General features: G+C 40.7%; 1 protein-coding gene across 2 annotated transcripts in view; it reads left to right on the top strand.

Moving 5' to 3' along the window:
* Positions 1–19,393, top strand: part of LOC109927252 (sodium- and chloride-dependent GABA transporter 2-like) — a 78,101-nt gene that overhangs the window by 56,497 nt on the left and 2,211 nt on the right. Inside the window, exons 13-14 of one of the 2 annotated variants that reach the window (XM_048607736.1) lie at positions 1,184–1,284; positions 5,128–5,298. In XM_048607736.1, coding sequence (XP_048463693.1) covers positions 1,184–1,284; positions 5,128–5,298 — 272 coding nt within the window. The remainder of the gene's footprint in view (positions 1–1,183; positions 1,285–5,127; positions 5,299–19,393) is intronic. The other variant, XM_048607737.1, reaches the window with a different exon arrangement.

Raw genomic sequence — 19,393 nt, 5'->3', positions numbered from 1 at the left:
ACTTTTATATGATATGGCTACATGTCGTGCTGTCATCTAGCCATCTTAAATGTGTAATGCCTCTACAAGATCTTCAATAATGCCACAATTGTAGTGCATATATTGTTAAAGTTTAGGGACTAGAGAGTATGCAGAAAGGAACTTAGCTACTCCTTGTTACAATAAATAACATGTAGACAAATTGCAGTTTCATCATGGATTGCTGATTGTTTCCATTGAGAATTAATCCCTAAGGAAATAGTACAATTTTTATTTTGTCTTAAGGCTTTCAATATTGTTCATCATGGGACTCTATTGGTAAAGATGTAAATTGTGGTTGTAAATTCCCAAACCTTATATTTTGTTTAGGATATGGTCTCCAGTTTTCAAACCCTGTGAAGCTAACAGGCAAATATTCTCTGTTTTATATGACTCGAATTTCAAAATTAATCCATTATGAATTTGAAAAGAAATGTGTTTTGAAAGAAAATTAAATCATTAGAGTACCAGTACATTTTTGTGTCAATACCCATCAGTGAATTCCTTGCTATCGACATCCTAGGGTTATCATTAACTAGGAACTGAACTGCACTCGTCAGGGATGTGATGAAATACTCCCCACTTGACTGGATGAGTGCAGCTGCAACAACACCCTAGAAGCTTGACACCATCCAGGACAAAGCAACTGGCTTGCTTAGCACCATATCCACAAGCATTCTCACAAAAATCTCTCCACAACTTATGCTCAATAACAGCAGTGTGTAACATTTACAAGATGCACTGGAGAAATTCACTAAGGCTCCTTAGACAGCATCTTCCAACCCATGCTACTACCATCTGAGGATGAGGATGCATGCAAATTCCCTTTCAAGCCACTCACCATCCTGACAAGCAAATACGTCACCTTTCTTTCAGTTTCACTGGAACATACACCAGGTGGTTCAAGAAGGCATATTGCCACCCCTCATAAAGGGCAATGAGGGATGGACAGTAAAGGTTAGTCCGTTCAGTGACACACACATCCCATGAGTGAATAAAAACCATTCCAATCATTCTCACTTATCTGGAAATGGGTAGTATGTTTTGTTAAAGTGCGATAACTTCTTCATTTTGACTTAAAAATATTAAGAAGAAGCTTATAGATTTCACATTAGAATAGACATGTTATAGTCAAAGTAACTATACATTGTATTTTACTGTTCAGGTGTCAATCGTATCTATGACAACATTGAGGCAATGATTGGATACAGGCCCTGCTCATACATGAAGTGGTGTTGGTTCATCTTTACTCCTGGCTTCTGCCTTGTAAGCTTCTCATTTCTTCCAATTTTATCCCAAATAGTTATCAAAATAAAAGCATTTCGGGTAAGGTTTCAATTACGTTACAAATCCAGCTGTCTTTTTTCCCACAACGTAATGCATCTAAGACTGTTCTAATAGGTACAAAGGTTTGCGAAATGTAAATACAAATGACCATCCATGTCAAAATGACTTTCTGCAATTGTTTGCACTAGGAATTCATTACAATTCCCATGAGAAATTTTTGTTCTTTCACTACCAATTCCATCCTTCTGCTTTTGCTGATGCACAGTTGGCAGAAGAGTGCATAAGTACTCAGCAAGCCAAGCTTTGAACAGGTTTGGTCTTCTCCAGCATCCTAGGGCAGTGCAGCCAGGGAAAGGCTGCTCAGAGCAATTGGACAAAGCATGCCCAGATGGAAGGTTCCAGCTATTAATGGGCATAACTACCAGATTAGCCAACGATGTTGAAAAACGATTAGGAATTATTAATGAATTCAAATTAAACCATCTTCCATGATGGGATATGAACCTTAGTAGTACAGGATTAATCTGTATCTCTAGATCACTAGTCTAGTAATGTTTTCACAATACTACTATCTATATAAGTCTGCTAATTCCTCCAGTCTGTATATATTTTCCAAAAGTCTTGCTACTGTCTCCCTCGATGTTCATTACGCTTTAAAGTTTTGTCATCTGCAAACCCTACAAAATTTGGATTTAATCGTAATGAGCTGTCAGGAGATCCGTTAACACCAGATTCATCATCCGAGCTCACAAGGTAGTGCAGAACGTCACCCAAACACAACACAATGCCATCCATGCTCTCATGACCAATTGCAACATTGTCATCGAACCAGCAGACAAAGGAGGAGCCATGGTTATACAGAATAGAACAGACTACTGTTTAGAAGCAAACCAACAATTGAACAGCCAGGAACACTACACAGAGCAACATGCTGATCCAACCAAAGAGCACACCTGTCAACTCAACAGACTGATCAAGACCTTCAGAGTATCCTATGCACTCTCATCCCACGTACTTCTCACTTAGGAGACTTCTGCTGCTTTCCAAAGATACACAAAGCCAATACACCTGGATGTCCCATCGCATCAGGAAACTGGACCCTGTGTGAGAACCTCTCTGGCTATGTCGAGGGCATTTTTTAACCCATTGTACAAGAAACCCCCAGCTTCTGTCACGACACTACAGATTTCTTACATAAACTCAGCACGCATAGACCAGTCAAACCAGGAACACTCCTCATCACAATGGACATTTCGGCACTCTACACCAGCATAACCCATGATAATGTCATAGCCACAACAGCCTCCGTAATAACACTGAAAACTGCTAATTTCCAGACGCCATCCTATAACTCATCCACTTCATCCTTAACCACAATGTCTTCACTTTCGACAACCAGTTCTTCATCCAGACACACGGAACAGCCATAGGGATCAAATTTGTACCCCAATGTGCCAACATTTTCACGCACAAGTTTGAGCAAGTCTTCTTTGCTGCACAGGACCCCAACCAATGCTATGCACCAGATACATTGACATTTTCTTCCTTTGGACTCATGATGAGGAATCATTGAAATGACTACACAATGATATCAACAAGTTTAATCCCACCATCAAACTTACCATGGACCACTCTTCAGAATCATTCTTCAACACACACATCTCCATCAAGGACAGACACCTCAGTACCTCACTCTACTGCAAGCCCACGGATAACTTCACAATGCTACATTTCTCTAGCTTCTAACCTAAACATGTTAAAGAAGCCATCCCCTACGGACAAGCCCTGCGTATATCAAGATTTGCTCAGATGAGGAGGAATGCGAGAGACACCTAACAATGCTGAAAGATGCTCTCATAAGAACGGGATATGACACTCAACTCATCGCCAGTTCCAACGTGCGACAGTACAAAACCACAATGACCTCCTCAGAAGACGGACACAGGATACGACTGATAGGGTACCCTTCATTGTCCAGTATTTCCCCAGAGCAGAGAAGCTACACCATGTTCTTCACAGCCTTCAACATATCATCGATGATGACGAATATCTCACCAAGATCATCCCTACTCCTCCACTTCTTGTCTTCAAACAACCACCCAACCTTAAACAGACCATCATTTGCAGCAAACTGCCTAGCCTTCAGGACAACATCAACCACACAACCCTGTCACGGCAACTTCTGCAAGACATACCAGATCATCAATACGGATTCTACCATCTCACGTGGGAGCACCACCCACTACATACACGGCAGGTACTCATGTGACTCAGCCAGTGTTGTCTACTTTATATGCTGCAGGCAAGGATGCCCCAAGGCATGGTATATCGGTGACACCATGCAGACGCTATGACAATGGATGAATGGACACCGTGCAACAATCACCAGATACGGATGTTCCCTCCTAGTCAGGGAAAATCTCACGGTCAAGGACATTTAGTCACTGACCTTCAGGTAAGCAACCTCCAAGGTAGCCTTCAAGATACACAACAACGAAGAATCGCCAAGCAGAAACTGATAACCAAGTTCTGTACCCATGAAAATGGCCTCAACTGTGATCTTGTGTTCATGTCACACTACAATGTGACCCCACCATACTGTTCTGCATCTGTAAAATCTTCCTGACCGTCCTGTTTTGACACCATCACCTCAATAACTGTTTATGATCTCTCTACTTTAACTAGTTTGCACAGTTTTCCATTACTTATTACTTTGGTCAGACCCTTGGCATGCAACTCTTATACTTATCATGTTATTCCAATCATTTGGTTTGTGTTCAGCACCACCTTAGTTTTATTCTTTTGTAATTATCTCCCTGCCTTGATTAATCGGATTATAGGTCATCCATTCACTTGTGATTCAGCTATTGACACTTTACTCACACCATCTGACACTCTTGATTACCTGCAGAGACTTATTATTCAGTCTGTCAACACTCCACTCATACCATTTGTATGATTTTCTGATCTCTCTGATTATAAATTCTGTGCCTGTGTGCTTCACTTCACTTCATCTGACGAAGGGGCTATGCTCTGAAAGCCTGTGATTTCAAGTAAATCTGTTGGACTATAACCTGGTGTTGTGTCACTTTTGACCAACACTGGCACCTCCACATCTTGAGGAACATTACTGTGTACTTTCCTCCAGTTTGATACGTAGCTGTTCACCACTAACCTTTTGACCCTTACCTAATTTTGCATCTGTGCTGCCTCTGCCTCTTTAATCCCATGAGAGTAAATTTTGCTAACAAAGTTTATTATGTCATACACTATCAAAAACCTTTGAAAGATTTAGATGCACCACATCATCCGCTCTACCCTCATTCACTCTCAAGGTTACTTGATCAAAGAACTCAATCAAATTAATTTGAGAAGAAAATTCAGGCAAATGCAGAAAGAACGGTTGGTTGATTGCATTAAATTCCAGCCAAGATGAGTATAGTTAAATTTGCCTCCATAATACTCATTTCCTCTTGTTTTTTTGTTTGAAATGCATAATTTGTTTTATTTCATTTTTCTTGCTTTTTGTGTCACTTGATATGGCTTGAGGGCATTCTTCCAAAGCTTCACCAATAGCAAATAACTGACAGGCAAGGTGTATATTGAAGCTTCCTATGGAAGTCGGTCTGTCTAGTTTTTGTAAACTCCTTAAGTAGACAGGTCGCTGGCCTGTGATTGTGATCTGGCCAGGATCAGTATCATTGCCTCACCTCACACTGAACTCTAAATCCTGACTCTTGCTTCGTAGCTCCAATGTGCTTTCTTTTCGGGTTGCCCTTCTGCAATGCATCTCAGCTGGTACTTTATGTCCTTTTCTTTCAGGGTACTTGCATTTTCTCTCTGATTAACTACAGCCCCCTCAAATACAACAAGACATATGTATATCCAGTATGGAGCTACGCTTTGGGATGGCTGCTTGCATTCTCCTCTGTGTTGTGTGTCCCCCTTTGTATACTTTATAAAATCTGCATGACTAAAGGCACTCTTAAAGAGGTAATGTATTACTTTATTCACAGACTTTGAATGGTAGCAATTGCTGACTGTGGTACAACCAGGATTATGTATGAATGGTATGTTATAAAAGCCACAAATCAACATGGGTTCTGAAAGTCTGTAGACTAGGATGATAACTTTAGGATTGACATATTCACTGACAATGTCTATTAATGACAGAACTTAATGAGGTGAGTGATATTTCCTTAATTTTCCTGCGTATTCATGGGATGGGCTTTCCCATTGAGCTTGAGAATATAGCTGACATCTAGCATTGAAGTAGGGGTGTTCAAAACCCCTGCATTCCCTGTCCATACCTAGACTCCAGCCACATTATCTATTGAAAAGAGATGATTGATTCATTATTGTTGGGGTCTAGGCTATCAATCAGTGCAAATCAAGTTCAGAAAATATCAAGGAGCAAGAACACCTAACAAAAGGAGTCCCTGCACAGAATTTTTATGGGTAAAGTTCACACTGTGGACAAAAATCAAATTAATTGTGCCCAACTTTATAATGTGATTTATAATTAAGACTGCACATGTCAAGAGTGTTGCCTCATTTTTGATTCCACATTGAATATAAAATAACTGATGGCTTTATATAAAGAGCATTTGGAATGATGCATCGAATTTTACGTCCAAACCCCTTCAGTGTCAGAGGTACATAGGAATTTACATTCAAGTGCTTTACGGTTTTACAGAAGCTTCCCTGCTGCTGCCATGCATCTGTAGAATAGTTACTAAAAGATTTGCACCACAGAACTGAGGGGATGACAATTTATTGCCACCATGAAATTCTGCAATAGGCGATTTTAAACACTTAAGCTACAAATTGAACCACTGAGCTATATCAGGCAATTTACTTTCATATAAATTGTTATAGTAACAATGGAAAATGTGTGCACTATTGTTGTGTGAATATTTCAAATAACTTTTTTATCGTTGATGAGATATGTTGTCAAAGCTTTTCGTCTTGCAGTCATGGGGACAAACACAAAAGTTCCAAATTTTAATCATCACGATAATTTAAGACATCGGAGATAAGGGTGCTGATAGTTGACAAGTCAACTCTGATTGATTGACCAAGGTATTGTCATGCAGAAAGTAATAGTTAATTGTAAGTGCCCCATACTTGCAAATAATCCAAAAAAGGTACAATACTTGAGCAAATCTTTTGTTTTATATGCGGAGAACAGATCCCTACACATGAAATGTTTCATTTTTAGCAAGTGTAAGTAAACCTCTTTTTTAATTTATTAATGGAAAGTGAGACCACTTGACTAGGTGAACATTTATTAGCCGTTCCCAATTGCCCAGAGGGCAGTTAAGAGCCAAGCACATTGTTGTGGGTCTGGAGTCCCATGTGGACCAAACCCAGATGGTAATTTTCCTTCCCTAAAGGACATTAGCAAACTAGATTTTGTTTAATTCAAATTCCACCATCTACAATGTTGGAACTTGAGTCTATGCCCCCAGAACATTGGTTTGGGATTCTGGATTGCTAATCCAATGAATTACCACTGTACCACATCCTAGCCCTTTGAATCCATTATGAACTTGACTGATTATCTTCATGAGATTGTTACTATGGCTGTCAGTTCACTCAAAATTGTGCAGCGAGCGCAGCCTAACAGCAGAATTACATGGAAAAGTAATGTTCGGTTTTGGGGTTTGCATGGATGGCCTAGCTGAGTGCAATCTTTTCTCTGTCTATACGTGCAGTCAGAGGAACATGTTTGCTTTGATCAGTCAGTCATTGAGATGTATATTCTAAGTACCTGGCATTGCTCCCGCATATAAATTCATATTGCACATGGTATATCTATTTGATGTGAAATAAAACTCTTTTTGGATTGATTGCATCATCATATTTGTGAAAAATACTGCTCAAGCAACCATTGAAAGGCATCAGCATGGAATTCTAGTTTAACCTCTGTTTTCCAATTTTTTTGTAATACTTTGCCATATTCTGGGGATTTGTGGTAGACCAAAAGTCTGTTTCCTCAGTGTGCTAGTTAAGAAATTTGCTGATTTCTTTTTTTCTTCTCAGTTTCTGACCATAACAAACCTACTTGCACTTGTTAGTGGACACAACTTAGAGAAAAGGAGGATTAGACTATTTATAGATTGACAAACTATTATGTTTGAGAAAACAGACATAAGATGTCAAAGCAATAAAAGAGAGAGTCCATAATGAAAAAGTGATGTAAAGAAATTAACATGTTTCATTGTATTAGAATTACACACATCAAAGCCAATTGTGTGAAATTAAACAGGATACTGATTATAGTAGAGGAATGTGTTCCATGGATCCTAAGAATTACCTTATCAGCAATCTAGTCAATAAAATTTGAGTTATTTGCTCAGCTGCAAACTTGATCACATCAAAGTTATTCTTCGGTATAAAGATTATACTAATCAGATCATTCTTGGCCGTGTATTGCATTATAATCCCAGCTGATGCTATGACCAATTAAGTGAGACTCAGGCCTGAGTCTCACTTAATTGGTCATAGCATCAGCTAGGATTATAATACAATACACGGCCAAGAATAATCTGATTAGTAAAATTTCCTTGTCCCTTTTTGGAAATTAATTTACATGACTGTCATGAGCCACCTATCTCTTCATGGTACCTTCTTCCTGAAAACATGTTCCCTTTGCACCACTGCTACAAATGCAGTCCTACTTCCTTTCCTCATGTCTCCTTTTTAGAAGACTCCTTAGATGTTCCTACTACTGAAATCAGTATCTCATTGTTGGAGTGTTTGATGTTTTGAGTTTCACGCATTTCTCCTAATGAGTTCAAGGTGAACAGCTTTAACAACATGTCTCTCCTTACATCAATAATGTCTAAACTATTTTATTGTGTTTGCATTACTAATATTTGGACTTTCTCAGTTTTACTCTGATAAATAGTTATCTACTTCAGGGTACATTAGTACCCTGCAGCTGGATGTTTAAAAAGAATGAACTTGCATTTATACATCATGATCTCAGGGCATTCCTAAAGTGCTTCACAACTAGGAAAGTGTAGTCACTGTTAGAATGCAGAGAAATTCAGGGAGCGATTTTTGCAAAGCATGATCATACCTGCAATACAGAAATGAATTAAAGTTTTTTTTAAATCATTGATGAGGAATAAATGTTAGTCAAGTTACTAGAAGAAGCCCACCAACCTTCTTTTAATGTCGACTTTTTTTAACCTCCTTGGTTGTTTACAACAAAGCTTTAAGTTCTTAAAGGAGCCAATTGTGAAGATTCTTCAAGTTAAAAAAGCACAAGTTTATTGCCTCATAAACACCTAGCTCATATGTTATGCTTTGTACAGTCACTTGGACACACACAGACACACATGCATGTGCACACACACACACACACACAGACACAGAAACATGCAAAGACTTAAAAAGGGATTGTGGTCAGTATAAAGGAAATAAGAGTATGCATTTCAGTGTCCTTTGGAGTATCCTGAGGCATAAGATTTTAATCTAAGAACTTCATGGGTTATTTAGTTTCTTGGCCGTCTGCAGTCATGAATGTTGGTGCCATCTTTTAAGATTTTAGTTTTTTGATGTTTCCTTCGAGTCAGTGTTGTCACCAGTGTTTTACTTCTTGAGAAAGAGTGAGCCTTTTCAAGCCAGAATTCAGCTTTACAGTCGAAAATCCATTTCTTCCTATCTGCCAGAAAAGCTCCTTGAAATAAAAGTTGATAGTATATTCCACCAGCTAATATTTGTTTTCTCAGCATGATGAATGAGGATGATTTTCATCTCTAACAGGTGATGATTCTCATAAAGGTGCAAATCAAGGAGGAGGTCGAGATCTTTGTTCATCTCCCATTGGGATGGCTGACTAGTTCCACTTCCATGCGTAAAATGTTAATTTTAGCTCCGATTATTCATAGTTTAATCTAAATCAATTTCATGGAACTTGCCTGACTGGTAATCCCTGTGGCCCTTTGTAAAACTGTTTCTTTTCATGAAAGTGAAGAGTATTAAGTTGGTAGATAGAATTCGAAGTTCAGTATCTCATCCGGTATATCACTGACACGAAGAATAGGCAAAATATGATACTTTCAACAGTTCAACAGTTCAGTATTTCTGCAGGATTAGCTTCTCTCTGGCCTTGCTTCATGTACCGTCAATGAACATTCTAGATAAATTCTGTAGCAAATAGTGGCAGAGCCCCTTTCAGCTAAAAAAGAATGTTGATACCCATTAAAACAGTGTCTACTTTCTTAAATTTCTCCTTTATGATTTTTATGGGGAGAATGTCAAGGCCTTAGTGAGGCTAGAGAAGCAATTCATTAAGATGGCACAAGTGATGAATAGCTTCAGCTACGAGAAGACATGAGAATAGCTGAGTTCTTTTTGTTACAATGATCTAAGTTGAGTAGGCTTTCTCTTGTCACAGCCAACTCCTTAAACTAGGTCAATTATGTACCTTCAATTCCATAAGCCTCAACTTTAGCAATAATTTCTTATGAAAGGCTTTATCAGATGCTTTCTGGAGGCCCAGACATTCTCTTGGTCACCACTTTATTCAGCTGTTCAAAAAAGTCATTGAGCTTTGTCAGGCATAATTAATGATAATTTACAAATTCTCTCGATCAGCTAAAAATTTTCAGAATGTTCAGTGACTCTATGCTTAGTTATGAACGGTTGCATTTTCCTGGACTACAATGTAAAGGACACAAAGTGTTGAATGAGATTTCAGCTGTTTAGGATTTAATTAAGGACATTTATCTTCACAATATTATCTAAAGTAAGTTGCTGATTTGATATTATACTGCAGTTGTTGATTAACCATCTGTTCAATTTTATTAGCAGTAACTTTTTTTTGCTGAATTAATGTTAATTAACTCAAATTTTTAGAATAAAATTATTCCCGTAGAATCACAGAAAACTGAGAATGCTGATAGTTTGTTCTCAAGAAGTATAAAAATATTATTTTCCCAGCATAGATTGACATATATACCAAAGTTGAGATCTGGGAACCTTTAGCGTCAGGGTTGGAACGCGATTATCTAAAACCTCTTTTCAATGTCCCAGGTAGTGAATCATCTTCACACTATTTTTTCTTCAATATTGAGTTTATAGAAATATTCTCCAATGTCAGACCAGCCTCCTTCAAGATGCTGCTTTCCAGCTTTCAATCACTGCTCAGGTAACATCTCCAGCTTCAGGTTGAATTTGAAGTGGCTGATTATTGGTGGTGCCATTTACTGGGGCTTTCCCAAGTTCTGGCTATCTCCTTCATCCACATGAACAAGGAATCAAAGAGCTCTTCAAAGCTTCAACTCCACCTTTGAGCAGACTGGAAAGCCAGCCAATATGGATGTGAGTAAACTAATCTGAACCAAGGTAGTTGAGTTTCTTTCCACTCAACACCAGGCCTCCCCCACCTGTGAGATGGTTCCATTCTACCAGACTTTGACCCTCCTTCACTATGTCCAGGCTAAAATATGAGTAGCCACAAAGAAGCATTTACCTTGCTCCAACCAGCTGAGAACCAGTTCCCCTGGTCCTGTTATGAACTTGATAAACTCTCCCTCAGGCTAGGGTCCTGTACCCATAGTAGCTTCTCCAATTACAGGTTCCCTTCCTTCTGTCTTGGCTGCTATATCCAGAACATCTATACATCTATTATTTGAGAGGAAGCCAAGGCAGGAGAGAGAGGGAACCTAACATTGGAGGTGGTAGAGAGAGGTAGCTTCTTCGATTAGAGGACATGTTTCTGACCAATTCTGTCTCTGTCATCTACAGGGGTCACCTGTCTGAATGGTTTCCTCGATGATTGATTGAATTTTTCAGTGCAGTATCAGGGTTTATAGAAGCACATTCACCCAGGTGTATTTCAATTCCTGGTACAGAGAAAATTAAGGGAATTTAGCTACACAGTTAGATTGGGAATGCTGGAGTAGTGCTTCATGGGGGAAAGAATGTTGAGGCTGTGGTCTAAGGGTCTAAAAGGGTTAATGCTGAAGATTCCCCCAAGCACCACAGACTATGATCATGTCGAAAGGACTCAGTCGGAGAACAGCTTAGGATCTCAAAAGAGTAAGATGGCAAGTAGAAAAGTTTTTTTTGACAAAAAGGTGCAGTTTACAATCTGTGAAAGCTAGAAGAAAGTGAAATAGTTATAACTCAAATCAAGCATTGCCATCATGGTAAACAGGCACCACAGGGCATGGTGACAGTTAGGGAAATCAAGGGCCACAATAGAAATTTCTTTAAAAAATGAAAAATCCAAGGCACATTCAGAATTAAAGTGATCAAGGGACAATTTAGAAGCTGAAATGGATAAAGCCTAATGGAAGACGATCAAAGCCTCAAAAAAGACTGGAAATTAATTATTGGACAGGAATCATTTATTTAGTTCCATGGGATTCATCCAGAAGAAACTGTGATGGCAACAAGGGTTTTTATACAGAATAACAAAGAATTCAATTCCCTTTAAGAGAATTTGCTGTAGGCAGTGGGATTCATTCATAAAGCCGTTAAGGAAATTGGGAATTGTTTAATAAGGTCACAATTAGTAGAATCCGTTTAGAGAAATCTGTAATTCTTGGGGGATATCTTCAGTATTAACGCTTTTAGACCCTTGTAGCACACCCTCAACATTCTTTTACCAGTGAAGAACTACCCCAGCCTTTCCAATCCAACCATATCTCTAAATTCGCTCACTCTTTGAATGATTTCATTTTACTCACAAAAGATAGGAATTCTCCACTTTAACTGCAAAAGTGGAGGAAAAGCTTCCAGTACAGTAGCGCAGTGGCAGTATTGCTATATGGAAGAATACCTTTTAAATAAGAGGAGTAAACAATCACCTGAGTACAACATGGAAACAGAAGTTATTTTTTCCAGGAAGATTTAATTTCAGAGTTGGGCTAAATAGAACACAGAAATGGACAAATAGAGAAAGCACTTTTCAAGATACAGAATTGCTTCCATAAGGAAGTATGCTTTTGTGCACAATTTGGACTACAGCTGAAGGCATTAGAGATCACCAAAGTGTAAAAGAAGCAATTTACACTTTTGATAACAACTGCTTGGACTGCAGAACAAATAAAATTCTTGAAAGTGCAATATTTGATAGAGTTCAACATCCAAGGAAATCCATAATGAATTATGTTAGTGACTCCTATAGATTAGTGGAAAACTGTGATTCTGGTGACTAAAGTCAGAATTGATAAGAGACAGAATTGTTGATGGAATTGCTGATGAGTCTTTGACAGATTTATTACAGTCAATACAAACTTTGATTCTGGAGAAGCCATTCAGACAGTGAGAGAAGCAAAAAGTTGAGAATCAACAGAGCTCAATCCTAAGTGATAAAGATTGCTATTATCACTGAAAATCAGTAGAATCCATTCATTTCTTAAGGTACAAACCCTTGAAGGATACATATGATAAGCCAATGCATTGAAGTAGGCGTATACCAGATACTAGCAGTTATTATCAATTCTGTCGAGCAAGAGAACATCACTAGTTGCCTCTTAATCTTCCCTGCTCCAAGGAGAATAAGCACAATTTTTCTAATCTTTCCTTGTATCTAAAAGCCCTCATTCCTGGCATTATTCTAGTAAATTTCTTATAAACTCTCTCCCGGGCTTTAATGTCCTTTGTTAAATAAGGTGCCCAGGTAAGTGTGGTTTGACCAATGATTTTTAGAGGTGTGCATAACTTCCTTGCTTTTATACTCTTAGCCTTTATTTATAAATCCAAGAATCTGGTAAGCCTTCCTAACAACTGTTTCAACTTGCCTGGCCACCTTCAATGAATTATACACTTGAACCCAAGATCCTTCTGCCTCTCTACTCCCTCCAAAGTTGTACAATTCAGCCTGTATCGTCTCTCCATGTTTCTTCTACCAAAATGCATTACCTCATGTTTCTCTGCATTGAAATTCATTTGCCAGATCTCTTCCCATTTGCCCAATGTCTCTCTGAAGTCGCTCAGCGTCATCCTCACAATTCACTATTCACATACTAACTTAGTATCATCTGCAAATTTAGAGATTTTGCCCTCAAAAACCATCTCCAAATCGTTTATATAATCAGAAAACATAAGGGTTACAACACTAATTCCTGGGGAGCACAACTTTCAACTCTTCTCCAGTCTGAGAAATGCCCATCAATACCTATTCTGTTTTCTATCTTTTAGCCACCTTCTAATCCATGCTGCCAAGAACCCATCAGTCCCAAGTATTTTTAATTTGCTAACCAACTTGCTACATGGTACTATGTCAAATGCTTTTTGAAAGTTCAAATATATAACATCCTCAGCACAATCCTCATTCACCACCAGTGTCAACTCATCAAAGAACTCGATTAAATTTGTCAGACATAACCTGCCTTGACAAAGCCATGTGGACTGTCTCGTATTAACTTATTTTTTTCTGTGTATTTTTATCTTATCACATATTATGGCCTCCATCAGTTTTTGCCACTATTGATGTCAAGTTGACAGGTCTGTACTTTCTTGGGTTATCCTTTGTCCCCTTCTTAAACAACAATGTCACATTTGCAATCCTCCTGTACCCCAGGACTAATCCTGTGTCAGAGATACCTGGAAAATTTCTGTTAATGGCTTCACAATTTACTCCCTTACCATTCTCAGAAATCTAGGATGCATCCAATCCTGTCTTGTTAGCTTCTCTACCTGGGCCATTATCACCATCTTCTAATTTGATAAAGACAGAGGCAAAATATTAATTTAGTACCCTGCCATACCTTTTGCTTCAGTAAGCAGTTTACCCTGCTTGTTGCTTATGAGCCTCACTCTATTCTTTGCTAATCTTTTATTATGAATATGTTTGAAGAACATTTTACTATTTGTTTTAGCATAGCCTGGCATCCTTTCCTCATACTTCCTTGTAAACTTCCATATTCCAGTCTTAGCCTCACTCCTGCATTTGAGATATTCTTCCTGATTTTTATTGCTATTTTTAGTCTGGTACATATCATATGTTACATTTTTCTTCCTTGTTTTCTCATCAGTATCCTTAGCCATCCAGGATTTGGATACTCTATATTTATTTCTCATAGTTTGTACATAGCTTGCACCCTCTTTATTGTTTTTTAAAAGTCTCCCATTTGTCATCCACAGTTTTATGCACCGAATATGTTTTCAATGAACCTACTCAAGTTTAACTTTTAGACCCCTAAAATCTGCCCTTTTCCAGTCTGGGATCTTATTCCTTGACTGGTTTTTATCCTTTTCTAAACTAATATTGAACTTTATTGTATCATGATCGCTATTTTTCAAATGCTGCCCGGCTCTGAAGTTCTGATTTTCTATGACCAGATTCAGCACAGTTTCCTCCCATGTAGGACTGGAGATGTACTGTGACAACAATGTCATCACTCCCTTTCTGTTTCTCACCTCTAGCCATATAAATTCAAATTCAGGAACTGTATCTCATTCAAGGGTAGTGGTAGTATCTTTCACCAAGGCTGCTACGTCAACTTCCTTTTTAACCACCCTGTTCCTACTAAAAACCTTATAACTGAAGTATTAAGCACCCAGTCCTGTTCTTAAACCATATTTCTGTCAATACTACCATGTCACATCCCCTGAGAGCAATTTCTGCTTCCAGTTCCTGAATTGTGTTCACTATACTCTGTGCATTTGCACGCATACAATTTAACCCTGCCCTTATCTCTTTCTTGATCTTTAGGAGGTGACCATTTTTTTGTTCATTGTCAAAACACAAACCTTCCCTCACCTACTTTTCTCCATTCCCCAATTCTCTGCTTTGCCCTCTCTAAAATGAGGCCCATTAGTCAACCCATACAGTATTTAGTCTCTCAGCCAGGAGTTCAGTTCTATTTCAGCTCAGGTGAAGACCATCTCTTCTGAACAGCTTTCTTTCCCAAAGGTGATCCCAGTGTCCCAAAAATATAAACGCCTCCCCTCTACACAGTCTGTCAAGCTGTGCATTTACCTTCCTGATCTGCTTTTGTCTAACTTGGTGAAACTTGTGGCACAGGTAGTATTTCTGAGATCACTACTCTGGAGGTGTTGAGTTTCAACCTATCCCTAATTCCTGAAACTGATTCTGCAATTCTCCAAGCAGTCATTAATTCCTACATGAGCCACAAACACTAGTTGTTCACCTTCACTTTCCCCAGAAGTTTATCTAGCCATTCTGTTATGTCCTGATCCCTTGCACCTGGGAGGCAATAGACCATGTGGGACTCTCAATCTCAGCTTCAAACTGAGATAGTAGGAACTGCAGATGCTGGAGAATCCGAGACAACAAGGTGCAGAGCTGGATGAACACAATAGGCCAAGCAGCATCATAGGAGCAAAAAGACTGACATTTCGGGCCTAGACCCTTCATCAGAAATGGGGGAGGGGAAGGGGGTTCTGAAATAAATAGGGAGAGAGGGGGAGGCGGATAGAAGATGGATAGAGGAGAAGATAGGTGGAGAGGAAACAGACAGATCGAAGAGGCGGGGATGGAGCCAGTAAAGGTGAGTGTAGGTGGGGAGTTAGGGAGGGGATAGGTCAGTCCAGGGAGGACGGACAGGTCAAGGGGGCGGGATGAGGTTAGTAGGTAGGAGATGGGGGTGTGGCTTGAGGTGGGAGGAGGGGCTAGGTGGGAGGAAGAACAGGTTAGGGAGGCGGGGACGAGCTGGGCTGGTTTTGGGATGCAGTAGGGGGAGGGGAGATTTTGAAGCTTGTGAAATCCACATTGATACCATTGGGCTGCAGGGTTCCCAAGCGGAATATGAGTTGCTGTTCCTGCAACCTTCGGGTGGCATCATTGTGGCACTGCAGGAGGCCCAGGATGGACATGTCATCTGAGGAATGGGAGGGGGATTTGAAATGGTTCGCGACTGGGAGGTGCAGTTGTTTATTGCGAACCGAGCGTAGGTGTTGTGCAAAGCGGCCCCCGAGCCTCCGCTTGGTTTCCCCGATGTAGAGGAGGCCACAACGGGTACAGCGGATGCAGTATACCACATTGGCTGATGTGCAGGTGAACATCTGCTTGATGTGGAAAGTCTTCTTGGGGCCTGGGATGGGGGTGAGGGAGGAAGTATGGGGGCAGGTGTAGCACTTCCTGCAGTTGCAGGGAAAAGTGCCGGGTGTGGTGGGGCTGGAGGGGAGTGTGGAGCGGACAAGGGAGTCACGGAGAGAGTGGTCCCTCCGGAAAGCAGATAAGGGTGGGGAGGGAAAGATGTCTTTGGTGGTGGGGTCGGATTGCAGATGGCGGAGTGTCGGAGGATTATGCATTGGATCCGGAGGTTGGTGGGGTGGTACGTGAGGACGAGAAGGATTCTTTTTTGGTTGTTATTGCGGGGACGGGGTGTGAGGAATGAGTTGCAGGAAATGTGGGAGACACGGTTGAGGGCGTTCTCGACCACTGAGGGGGGGAAGTTGCGGTCCTTGAAAAACGAGGACATCTGAGATGTACGGGAGTGGAATGCCTCATCCTGGGAGCAGATGCGGCGGAGGCGAAGGAATTGGGAATAGGGGATGGCATTTTTGCAGGAAGGTGCGTGGGAGGAGGTGTATTCTGGGTAGCTGTGGGAGTCGGTGGGCTTGAAATGGATATCGGTTTCTAGGTGGTTGCCCGAGATGGAGACAGAGAGGTCCAGGAAGGAGAGAGAGGTATTAGAGATTGTCCGGGTGAACTTAAGGTTGGGGTGGAAGGTGTTGCTGAAGTGGATGAACTGTTCGAGCTCCTCGTGGGAGCACGAGGTGGCGCCGATACAGTCATCAATGTAACGGAGAAAGAGGTGGGGTTTAGGGCCAGTGAAGGTATGGAAGAGGGATTGTTCCACGTAACCTACAAAGAGGCAGGCATAGCTTGGGCCCATGCAGGTACCCATGGCCACCCCCTTTGTCTGTAGGAAGTGGGAGGAATTGAAAGAGAAGTTGTTGAGGGTGAGGACGAGTTCGGCTAAGCGGATGAGGGTGTCAGTGGAGGGGGACTGGTCGGGCCTGCGGGACAGGAAGAAGCGGAGGGCCTTTAGGCCATCTGTATGGGGAATGCAGGTGTATAGGAACCTCAAGCCGCACCCCCATCTCCTACCTACTAACATCATCCTGCCCCCTTGACCTGTCCGTCCTCCCTGGACTGACCTATCCCCTTCCTAACTCCCCACCTACACTCACCTTTACTGGCTCCATCCCCGCCTCTTCGACCTGTCTGTTTCCTCTCCACCTGTCTTCTCCTCTATCCATCTTCTAATCGCCTCCCCCTCTCTCCCTATTTATTTCAGAACCCCCTTGCCCTCCCCCATTTCTGATGAAGGGTCTCGGCCCGAAACGTCAGTCTTTTTGCTCCTATGATGCTGCTTGGCCTGCTGTGTTCATCCATGCTGTGTTGTCTCAGCTTCAAACTACTTATTTTCTTATTTGTTTAACTTGCTGGAATTTTTTTTTGAAGAGGTAACAGTGAGGTTTGATGAGGGTAATTTTGTTGATGTACTGTACATGAACTTTCAAAAGACATTTGACAATGCTGTACAACAGATGTGTGAGTAAAGTTAAATTCATGAAAGAAATGAAACCGTAACAATGAGGTTGCAAAATTGGCTGATTAATTGGAAGCAAAGTTTGGTGGGTAATGCGTACGTTTTGGCAAAAGGGGAGGGTTTATCGTGGAATTCCAAGGAGTCAGTATTAAGATCCTTGCTTTTCCTTATATATATATATATATGCAGGGACAATTTCAAAGTTTGTGGGTAATATGAAATGCAGAGTCATTATAATCTATGAGAACAGTGTAGTACTCCAGAATGATATAGGCAAGTTGATGGAATGCGCAGATAGGTGGCTGATGAATTTCAATGTGGAAATGTGTGAGGTAATGCAGTTTGGCAGGAGGAGCATGGACAGGCAAAATAAAATGGCAGGTAGAATATTTAAGGAGGTGAAGGAGAAGTAGGACATGATTGTATGTGTGCATACATCACTGAGGTGGCCAGACAGGATGAGAATAGGTAATAAAGCATACAGTATCCTGTATTTATAGAGGCACAGACAGTACAAGAGCAAAGTGGTTATGCTGAACTTATACAAGATTCTTGGCAGCTGGAGTACAATGCTAGGCGCCATAGCATAAGAAGGATATGAGAGCCTCAGTGAGAGAACAAGGTAGTGTGCCTTAAATGGACAGCCTCTTGCCAATGGAAAAAGAGGTGTTAGAGCTAGGAGAATGTAACTTAGATGGAAAAACACGTGTGGAACCCCAAGAAAGTGAGCGACCTAATGGATGTGCACCAAAAACCCTGTAGTAGGCCCAAAAAATGGTGTTCATGTGTCCACCATTGGTCATGTAGCACTCCAGGTGATCAGTAGTCAGAAGAATGTATTGGAAAGTACGTTCCCTCTTCAATACTCATCTATCTCTCACAGGTCTCTATACAGTCATAGACCCTATAGGACAACCTTGTATCTCTGCGAAGGAGGTAGAGATCTCAAAGGATGAAAGGTCAAATCATACCCCCACACTTTCACTTTGGTTGGTAATTCTGCATGACTAGCAAAAAGATCAAAACGTGGTGAGCATTATATAGATGTGCCCAAACTGCTGATGAAGATGTGCTCAAACTGCTGATGAATGCAAGGAGAGCTTTGGTCAGTCACACTGGGAGCAGTGTGGGAGGGCAGTGTTGTTCAGCTTTCGATTAATGACATATCTCCAGAGTCAAAAAGGGAGCAAAAGCTGGAACTGCAATGTACGCATCTGCACGAGTGATGGAGTCCATCCAGATCTCAGGTGAGCTAAGTCTCTGACGTGTGTGTATATATATATGGCTCCCTTCATTGAAAGAGTGACAGCCCATATGGACCACCACATTTATTGAACCATACATTGGATGCCAGAGTTATAAGGACCTCTGCGCCATTGCCTCTTCTGTGTTTTAATGCCTTCCTTTGTCTTACATGTGGATAGAAATATTGAGTGTAGTCACAATGCTTGAATGAGCATGCAAGCCTATGACAGTTTCTAGTTGGATACTTCCCCAGTAACTGTTCCTGCAGTGGTTATTCTTTCCAGAGCATGAATTGGTTCCTACATATTCAGTTTATATTTACCATCTAATGCTGAGGCCTTGAACCCAAACTC

Source organism: Rhincodon typus, chromosome 18 (assembly GCF_021869965.1).
Source record: "Rhincodon typus isolate 14 chromosome 18, sRhiTyp1.1, whole genome shotgun sequence".
Lineage (NCBI taxonomy): Eukaryota > Metazoa > Chordata > Chondrichthyes > Orectolobiformes > Rhincodontidae > Rhincodon > Rhincodon typus.
Note: the sequence above shows the minus strand (reverse complement) of the source record. Positions and strands in the feature narration are given on the sequence as shown.